Source organism: Cucurbita moschata, unplaced genomic scaffold, assembly GCF_002738365.1.
Source record: "Cucurbita moschata cultivar Rifu unplaced genomic scaffold, Cmos_1.0 Cmo_Scf00001, whole genome shotgun sequence".
Lineage (NCBI taxonomy): Eukaryota > Viridiplantae > Streptophyta > Magnoliopsida > Cucurbitales > Cucurbitaceae > Cucurbita > Cucurbita moschata.
Window position 1 is genome coordinate 384,812 of NW_019268517.1, and position 10,206 is coordinate 395,017.

The 10,206-nt window shown below is 37.1% G+C and overlaps 2 protein-coding genes and 1 long non-coding RNA gene across 6 annotated transcripts; 1 reads left to right on the top strand and 2 right to left on the bottom strand.

The window, feature by feature from the left end:
- Positions 1-1,097: 1,097 nt before the first annotated feature.
- On the bottom strand, positions 1,098-3,671 carry LOC111446762 (jacalin-related lectin 5-like). Its single transcript, XM_023085709.1, has 2 exons — positions 2,065-3,671; positions 1,098-1,526 (listed from the first exon to the last, which is right to left on the bottom strand). Exons 1-2 carry the CDS (start codon positions 3,385-3,387, stop codon positions 1,353-1,355), a joined length of 1,497 nt encoding a protein of 498 aa, XP_022941477.1. The 5' UTR covers positions 3,388-3,671; the 3' UTR covers positions 1,098-1,352.
- A 380-nt stretch (positions 3,672-4,051) lies between these two features.
- LOC111446797 lies at positions 4,052-9,619 on the top strand. 4 transcript variants are annotated; one of them, XR_002711151.1, is made up of 6 exons: positions 4,052-4,231; positions 4,326-4,444; positions 6,911-7,063; positions 7,924-8,369; positions 8,454-8,710; positions 9,255-9,619. It is a non-coding gene; the product is annotated as an uncharacterized LOC111446797 (long non-coding RNA). The 4 variants fall into 4 exon arrangements; XR_002711153.1 differs by having other exon boundaries at positions 6,942-7,063; XR_002711149.1 differs by having other exon boundaries at positions 4,378-4,444.
- Positions 6,834-8,740, bottom strand: LOC111446788 (exopolygalacturonase-like). The gene is made up of 4 exons (XM_023085744.1): positions 8,429-8,740; positions 7,950-8,239; positions 7,549-7,780; positions 6,834-7,117 (listed from the first exon to the last, which is right to left on the bottom strand). Exons 1-4 carry the CDS (start codon positions 8,738-8,740, stop codon positions 6,893-6,895), a joined length of 1,059 nt encoding a protein of 352 aa, XP_022941512.1. The 3' UTR covers positions 6,834-6,892.
- Positions 9,620-10,206: the final 587 nt, after the last annotated feature.

Consider the following 10,206-nt stretch of genomic DNA (forward strand, 5'->3'; position numbering starts at 1 on the left):
TAGTCCTTACTGTTAGAATCCGTTTTAAAATCAATAATACCTTAAGTTGAAAATGACTTTTTAAACCCTTATTTGAAATTCTAGATATATTTTTATATTTTTATACACTATATAATAAATGAATTATATAATATTTATTTAAATATTTAAAATGAATTAAAATCAATCAACTATTAATTTAACTTAAGTTTTTAAAATAAAAATGCAATTTAATTACTATAATATAATATAAAATTGATGTAAACTATATGATAAAATAAGAGTTTCTTTTATTAAAGTTAAATTAAAAAAATAATAATAATTAAACTTGACATTAGAAATATAATTTTAATTTATTTAACATGGAAACCACTATCTATAATAAATAATTAAATATATTAATACTAATCAACCAAAAATACTAATTAAATAAGGATTTTAAAAATATTACTTTTAGTTTTTTTTTTTAATAAAATATATATTTACAAATATTTTTGGAAATGAAGTTATGCAAGATGGTCATTGCTAGTAGATATTGTTTGTTTGAGTCTGCTATGTATAGCTTTCAGCTTCACGATTTTAAAGGGCGTCTACTAAAGAGAGGTTTCCACACCCTTATATGGAATGCTTCGTTACCCTCTCCAATCGATGTGGGGTCTCACAATCCACCCCTTTGGAAGCTAAACATCCTTGTCATTGCTAGTAGATATTGTTTGTTTGAGTCTGCTACGTATCGCTTTCAGTCTCACGATTTTAAAGGACGTCTACTAAAGAGAGGTTTCCACACCCTTATATGGAATGACTTCGTTCCCCTCTCCAATCGATGTGGGGTCTCACAAGCCACCCCTTTGGAAGCTAAACATCCTTGCTGGCACACTGTCGAGTGTCTGGCTATAATACCATTTGTAATAGCCTAAGCCCACAACGAACAACTATTGTCCACTTTGACCCGTTACGAATCGCCGTTAGTCTCATGACTTTTAAAATGTGTCTACTAGAGAGGTATCCACACCTTTATAAGGAATGCTTCGTTCCCCCTCCAACCGACATGGGATCTCACAATCAAACTCGGGTTTATTCACAATCTAAGTGGCCTAATCCCAGAAGACAGCAAAAGGGACATGGAAAGCAATGGAATAGTTTAAATTTCAAGGGCCAACGTACAAGAACAATCAATTGAAGCACAGGTTTTTGTCACAAACAATACGTAATGCATCTTGAAACCATCGAAAGGGGCACACATACAAGACCAACCAATCCAAGTAATCGGAAAGTGAAGTCATTTCCATCAGCAAATGCAAATGTAGATAGCAGGGAACTGGTGTAATCCTATATTCAAGACACTACAACAGCCAAAATTGTAATACGAACCTTTAGCTTGCCAACTTAGTCAACCGGTGAACCGTGCTTCTCGCAACTCTGTTACCCGGATCGATCTTCAGGACAGCCCTCAGATCTTCAGCTCCAAGTTTATACTTCTCCATGCTTTCATACAGAAGTGCACGTTGAACGAGAACGGTTACATTTGTATCGTCGTGATCCAATACCTACACAGCACAGGGAAGGATATGACTTTTTATAAGTACCCTACAGTTACAGTTCTTATTCCCCTTTGGGGGAAGGGTGGAATGGCAGAGGTAGCATAGTTTAACAAAGCAAAAACAAAACACTCCTACAAGGTAGATCTAACGGCCTAAGCCCACCGATAGAAGATATTATCCGGACTTTCTCTTTCGCGTCTACTAGAGAAAGGTTTCCACATCCTTATAAAGAATGTTTCGTTCTCCTCCCCTACTGATGTGGGATCTCACAGTAGAAGTGAAAAATTGACTACGGTAGCAACTTCAATGAATACTGAGACACAACGGAGATAAAGTCGTTACTTTATTTTTTTTTTCTTTTCCTTTTACAAGAACCGAGTTATGATTGTTAGGAACCAAACTGCAAGAAAGAACCGGTCTAAACTTCCTCTCAACTAATGTCAATGTTACTTAAACCTAGAATTTTGGGTGCCTATTGTGTTCATAGGGCTAATAGAATTTGGATTAGCAAGTATATAATTCTAATATAATTTGGATGTTTTACCTTTGTACAATCAACCACGGCCTTCTTATACTCCCCAACTTCTTTGTAACATGAAGCTCGTGTCGACAAGACTTCGACTGTGGCAGCATTATCACCAGCTTTCTCGAAAAGAATCACAGCCCAAGAAAGCCACTTAATAGCATCGGCGTATTGTCCCTGCTTGTAGACATCAACTCCCTTGTTCTTTGCCAAAGAAGCTGTCACCCCTGCAGGAGGAGGAGGAAGTCCTTCAATCTCAGTCGTTGAACCACCCACATCATGACTGCCTCCCCCAAACTCCGAATCGAATCCCCAGCCATCGGCATCAAAGGATTGCGGTGGTCCAGCTGCTTCGGGTGCCATTGGAGCACCTCCAGCTGAGGCTTTGGATGAGCTAAACAACATATCAAGTGGATCACTGGCAGCGGTTTGAACAGTCTCTTGAGCTTTGGAGCCAAAATCCATTGAGGGCATTCCAAAATCACCCATGTTTATGTCTGAATGAAAACTTGATCCATTGAAACCAACGCCACTCCCACTCGATCCGCTCGAAGGAAATGCTGTAGTGCTTGGATTTGAAGCATTCTGGAAATCCCCAAATGAGTCCTCGTTTGTGTTGATCTTTTGGCTCTTACTCGTTGAATTCAGATTCCCTGATGGCTTAGATCCGAAGTCAACTAAAGAACCAAAGGGATCCTTACTCGAGCTCGTCTTACCACTCCCAATGGTTGAGCTCATGCTTGGACCTCTGTGATTTGGAGCCCTGATATTGGTGGTATAGCTCTCATTACTTCGCCCACTATTATAACTGTTCAGATTCTCAAAACTCCCATTTGCACTGCTTTTAGCCGGATTACCACTGGCTTTTGGCAAGGAATTGCTCATATTTCCCATGGAAAACGAATTCCTATTCAAAGCCGCACTCGATGATGCCGGATTCGAAGCCAAATTCTTCAATGAAGCATTTGAGTTACTCTTACCCGATCCCAAGGCCGAACCGACCAAATCGCCGAACAGATTCGGATTCTTTTCAACAATTCCAATGCCCGAATTGGAGCCTGAATTAGCAGTCGAACCCCAGCTCTTCCCAAATATATCACCGACCATGGAAGCGGGCGAATTGGACAAGTTAGGTCGCGCCGCCTGATTCGGCGCCGGCTGATGCGTCCACGACGGATTGTTAGGCTTCCAGGCCGGCCTCGTCTGTGTCGACGAATTCGAAGAACCAGAGGAAGCGTAGGAAGAATACGAAGTGGTTTTATTTTTCTGATCGTTGAGGGATTTGGAGCGGGAAGATCCGATTCCCAAATCGAACTCAAAATCCTTTCCGAAATTAGAATTCATGGCTCGTGGAATTCAAATGCCCAGACAATGGATCAAAATTAAGAATTCAAAAAAATGGATCTATCTTTCTTAGAAGCGTACCTAGGCGGAAGAGATCGGAGCCAGTGGAGAACAACCTCTAGATCCGGCAATGGTGAAAGGAGGCGGCGGAAGGCGCGGCGGAAGATGGGTAGAAATGGGGTGGATGAGTGGGACGCGCAGAGCAGGGTTCCAAAATGTCTCTCCTGAATCTGAGTTCTCTTTGGTTCTTTCAAGCTTCGCCGGCTTTGACTCTCTGCCGGTCAATATTTAGTTTATAAATTTTCTTTTAATTTTTTTAGCCATATTTCTATTAAATAAAATGATTTTAGTATAAATTGTAAATTTATTTGAATTAAAATTTATAGATAAAATCTCATGAGATAAAACTCTCATAAATAAGTTATAACATTTTTAAAATAATAGGACCAAATTTGTAATTTTAAATTTGTAATTTTAAATTTGAATTTAGTATAAATAATTTTGAAAAAACTAAAATTCTTTACAAATAAGACTATTTAAGAGGCCAAAATTGTCATTTTTGGAACTTAAAATGGCTAAATTGTAATTTCACTCATTTTGATCGCCTGTTCTTACGGTATAAATACTGGTTCCGCCATTTTTTCTTCTTTACGAGTTCCGACTTCGTTTTCCGATAGTACTCCACCAGCGATTGTCTCTCTCTCGGCCCTCTTTCTCTCTATCCTAACCCTAATCGAACCTGCTACTTCATGTGCGATGATTCCGATCTCTTTTTTTTTGATATTATCATTCTGGTTGAGTTGATGGCTTCGGAGGTGCTAACAAATGAAGCTTACCATGAATAGTAAGATTTTCACATCTCTACTGTTTGGACTAAAATCAATGATTTACTCAAATTTTTTCTTGCAAAAAGAAATTCACTTGGATGTCTTGTATAGATGTGATATTTATAGTTACGGAATCATAATATGGGAGCTTTCCGCAATGCAGTGACATGAATGAACTTGATGCAAGTTGTAGGCTCATATCTTTTCGTTATCAGGAAGTTTTGGCGAAGGTAAATATTCAAGTGTTGCTTGAACTAGAAGAACATAATAACATGAACGAATATCCAAGTGTTGATTGCCTTAAATAGTTGTTATGTGAAATATTGGTTGCATTGGAAAATTGGTTGCCTTACTGTAGTAGTTGCTTCCAAACATTAGCGTTAGTAGTAGTGTTCAAACATCTGTGAGGCTTGCCATATCCATGCTCCTTTGGAATGAACACGGAAGTAAGTAAAGTTCATTATTTAAGGAGAATACTCTTTAATTAAATTTGGAGATGGAAAGGAAGCTTGAATATCGCATATTTATGTGCCTTCTTACTGCAAAGAAAGGAATCAGATCCTTATTTGGCTATTGTTAAGGTTCGATGGTCTCAGGAAGAAACATTCTTGGTATGAATAAGTTTAATTGATCGATAGCTGAATCGAAACTTTTTTGAAATTCCTCTGGATCAAGAGATGTTCACATGGTCCATAATGAGAGATAATCCAACCCAATCTTTGCTTGACAGAAATATAGACTCTATGGAATGGTCTCGATGTATTTAGAACTCAAGAATTTGTAGTGTCCTGAAAATTATACAAGAAAGAAAATTCTCAGAGCTTCGTTACCAAGAATATTGATTCGAGGCTGATACTTAGAGTAAGAGAGTGATTGATAAGACCTTTAGAAGAATTAGAAGGACAAAAAAGGCACCAGGAGTAAAAAATTCTGTTTACTAAAATCTGATTTTGTTAACTTGGTCAAGCTTTTTGACAAGGGCACGTCAATTCATGTCTCAAGGGAACATTAGCCTTTTCACTGATGGACAACGATTATTGACCGTTAGCCTTTTCACTTCAATGTATAGGATCCTTTCCAAGGCACTATTTGAAAGATTTGATGTCCTTTGACTATTTGTCCTGCTCAAAATGCTTTTTTTAGAGGAAGACAAATCTTCGATCCTATTTGCAATAGAGGAAGAAAAAAAAAAGGTTGTATCTTAGAACTAGACCTTGAAAATGTCTTTGACTGAGTTGATTGGGATTTCTTATTTACTATCAATTTGCAGATGTGACATTGTATTTCTTTTTTTCTCTTTTTTTGTTAGGATAAGGACTTCGCAATTTAGGACTTAGTTTTTATACTTAGAGCTTTTGAAGATGCAGCTGGTTTGAAAATTAATTGGAAAAGATCATCAGATTGTGGAATCAATATTGAGGCCAAAAGAGTGGAGTTAACTGCTATTCAGCTGGGATGGTACAAAGCTGAAAATTGCCTATTTCTTATCTTGGTTTTAACTATCCTTCCTTTCTAAGCCATTAGATCATGGACGTTTGGGTCTCGGAAACCTTTTCAAATCACCTTTATTTCTTTAGGCCCATTTCAAAGAGGTGATGGAGGTATTCAAATGAGCTGCTTGAATTGTGGACCAAAGTGGTTATATATGAAACTGGTGAGTTTGATAGATTCGCTATACAGAAAATTGGAAATTGCCGGAGAGGTCCTTGGTGGAATATATCCGAAGTAACATTTTGGTAGATCCTACTAGCATTTTGGTTGGAAATGGAAGAACAAAATTTTGGCAAGACTCTCGGCTGGGCGATATCCATCTAGCATATTGCAACCTCCAACTTTTATGCAGTATTCTGAGAACAAAGCTGCTCTGCAACGGGGTTTCTTTAAACCTCAACGAATAGATCACAGAATATTTTGGCAAAAGGGGAAACCTTCATGAAGAAGAAAAGGAGAAGCTTAGATTAGAAGACTCTTGGAGGTGATTAATGAAGCTTCCCCCACTTTTTTGCCTGACAAAAAATGCAAATTTGGCCTCTGGTAAGCAAGTAATACATCTTTCCACCAATAAGATCGGGAGAAAAGGAAAAGTGTGCAGTCTCTTCATTCTGCCTTCCTTGTTCCTCTAGACCTTCTCTAGAGAGTGCTTCCTCAGCTCGAACCTGCTGCAATGCACCTTCTCCTCGTTTTAAGACCAAATGAGACCTCTATAGAAGAAATTTTGTGGACTAATATGAACTACTCTTTACTTTGTAGACTTTCACGCTCATGTTTTGATTTGACATGGCTGATGGTTGCATGTAAACCAATTGTGAATAAAAATAAAGGCATATAGAGAAGAGGGAAAGAAAAAACCAACGAAAAATGTTGAAATTCACTTTCATTCTCCTTCACTAGTTTCTTTTTAGGTAAAAACATGTAGAGTGAAGCTTCAAACTTTCGACCTCTTGATTGAGGATGTATATGTCTCAACCACTTGAGCTATGCTCAAGTTGAACTTTCCTTTTCACTAGTTGCAACATACAATGCCTCTCACAACACTATATCTATATCAAAATTTACCTCTAGAAAATGAAAAATGTTACAAATGCACTGAAGTTAAACCTTATTCTAAACTCCAGGGGGCTTGTAAACTATAACCAAATAGTATGAATGGAAGCACTGTTGTTTATCGAGTAATGAACTTAAAATGTTGAATTAAGGATGGAGAAGTTATTGAGAGATCCCTTGCAGTTGAAGCGGCCAATGTCATCAGTTTCTGGTGGCTCAATGGCAGTGAGATTGATGTAAGAAAGCTGAACGTTCTCACAAGGCACGGCTGAGCTGCATTGCAGATTTACTGCAAATTCAGAGTTGTAAGTGCCACTTATGTTTTTGATATTGATGTTACTCAGCTTCACACCTGATGACTGAAAAAAAAAAAAAAAAACACCATTTAGCACACTTTTCTGTTGAAGAATAAATTTAGCACATAAGCTTTTTAAATCTACCATTGTGTGGATTTGTCGAAATTGATCAACATAAAAGTGTTTTTCCGGGAAGGAATAAATCGAAGCTCAACTGTAAATTATTTTTGGCTAAAAACTATGATAGTTTGAGGTAGAAAATAATTTTTGTTTGGGAAAGAGTTCTTTCTATCCTGTAAACATGCATCTGTGCCAGAGTTATTTCTACTTCGCCACATCGAGTCAAATCAACCAAAATTTATCCTATAAACATGTCATGTCAATGTTTTGTCAAAAAGGTTACAACTAGGACCACAATTTTTAAAGTGAAGGAACTAAATTATAATGAGACAATAAGAAGTTGAAAGTGCAGGGATTCTATTATAAGTATTTACCTCTTTTATGTCACAAAGATGGTTAGGACAATATTGTTGATCAATGATAATGGGATTTGAGACATTGAACATCACAATGTTTTGAAATGTCAAATTGGTAGCTTTGCTTGCGTGATCTCCTCCTGGCCATGTCTTTACCCTCACTCCATTTTGAGTGTCTTTTATGGTGCAATTCTCTACTCTTATTCCTATCACATCCTTCTCCTCCCTGTACCTCCCTAGACTCCCCACACTGCATTATTCCATATCAAACACATTCAAAACTATTACCATTTTAATGCTCTTCTACTTTTACTAAATGTTTCAATAGTATTGTATGTGTAAATGATGTATATACAATTAATAGTGAGATGCAAAGTTGAATTGTGATGCTAGAAATGATGGTAGATACGATACGATACCTGATTCCATGACCAGGACCACATCTAACGTTAGAAACCGACACGTTGATGCTACCAGGTCCGATGGAAACACAGTCGTCGCCGACACTGATGTCGGAGGCTGTTATGTTGATATTGGTGGACTGACTGATATGAATGCCATCAGTGTTCTGACTATTCCAAGGAGCTGTAATGTTGAACCCAGAAAGATGAATATTGTCGCACCCATTAAGGGCTACATGAAAGCCCTTGCTGTTCACAAGGCTAATATTGCTCACTGTCGCATTTGACACATCACTCAGCTTCAAAGACTGCTCATATAAAGGAAACTTGCATCAATGCATGGAACTGGGTAAAAATGGTTAAAGCTTTGGTGTCTTTGATGGGGGATTGAAGCAGATGATCACAGCAAATTCAGATAGAAAATCCCGCAAAAAAAAGGTGAATTTTCAACTTTTTAAATTTACCCTCTGATTCATTTTTAACTTGTTCATACTTACTGTGGTGAAAATGCCACAACTCAAGCGATGGCGGCAGTTGAAACCATACAACCAGGTTTCAGCACCCTGGCCGTCGAGAATGCCGGATCCGACGTTGCCGGTGATGGTGAGATGGCGGAGGGACTTGAAGTAGATCCAAACGTCGGCGGTGAGGGTGGTGGGAGCAATCAAAGTGCCTAAAATGATGACTTTGGGAGAGAGATCACCGAAACAAGGGCCTGAAAATAACACTTGGGCAAGGAAGAAGCTGCCCTCTGGTATTAACAAGGTTGAGCTTCCTCTGTAAGCACATGCGTCCTCCCACGCCCCCATGAATGCCTATAGCAACATAGAATTAAAATTTAGTTTTTATAATTTTAAAAAATTCAATATTAATAGTCCTTTTTACTTCTCTTAAATGGACAAATATTTGATTTTTTTTTTTTTTTAAATATTTTTGATGAAATTAGTACGTTAAAATTTTCATTTTTATTAATTAAAATATATACCTAGTTGCAATTTTAATATTTGTTAACTAGGTTTGACCATTTTATTGAAGGACCAGTACTCTTTTCTTTTAATTTGTTTGACTTTCTGGCTACATTTAAAATTTTGCATGCTCAATTTTGACTTTATTATTACTTTAGTTTGGTATAATTTATTGGTTAATTAATGAGTAATTTTCTAATTTAGTTCTAAAGTCACATTTAATCATATTCAGAGGTAAATTTCAATGAAATTAGTCTAAATTTACTCAATATTAAGGTTATAATATTTTTCTTAAAAAAATAAAATAGAAGATAGAAATTGTTTATAATTACCAAGCTGTTCTCTGTCTTGCCATCAGCAATTGCCCCATAATCAGTTACATCAAAAACTGCCAGTCCCCTCCATGGATCTCCGACGGGGGGCTCCGCCATGTCCGGCGGCAGAAGAAGAAAATCCCATGAACCGGCGGCAGATTCCAGTGCTGGTTCCGGCGAGAAATTACGTCCAGATACAGAAACAGCCAGAAGAAAATAGAACATTACCAGAGATGAAAGCTTCATGGTTTTTTGAGAATTTTGAGATTCTCCTCACTAAGAAAATGGCGATAATTGGCCATTTATAATCTAATGAATTCTTAACTGAAGTAATTACGATTAATTAATTACTTGGGATTGGTTTGGTTCGTTTCTGGTCGTATCTAATTTAATTCTGGATTATCATCTCTTCAGTTTTTAAACCTTTTATTAAGTGACGGATTGTTTAAGGAGGGTAAATTCTCCTTAATTATGAAATTTATTAAAAAAAGAGTTACTAAAGAAGAGTTCAAAGACTATTTAGATCCGTACATAAAAGCTAGTACACCAGACCTCTTTCTAAACCCAACTTACATACCACTTTAATGAGCAAACATACTACAACTCCCAGTGGCAAAGAGCCAACATCGAAGTGTCAATCTGTTATCCCTAGAGTAAACTGACATTGAGGTGACAAACTTTCCCATGAACCCAACTTACATACTGCTTTAATGAGCGAACATATTACAACCCCAAATGGCAAAGAGCCAACATCGAAGTGTAAAACTTGACGTGAGCTCTTGAGGAAGATCAGTATGTTATCCCTAGATCGATTGAGATACTTTAGGTTAGTTCGACGCCTACAAGACCTAGTTTTGAAAAGAATTTTGTGCATTTAGAATTAGACTCAAAAACATCAAGTCTAGGTGACATGCTAATTGAATCATGTCATGTTACAAAGTAAGCTATAAAAAAGAACCAAAAAAAAAAAAAAAAAAAAAAAAAAAAAAAAAAAAA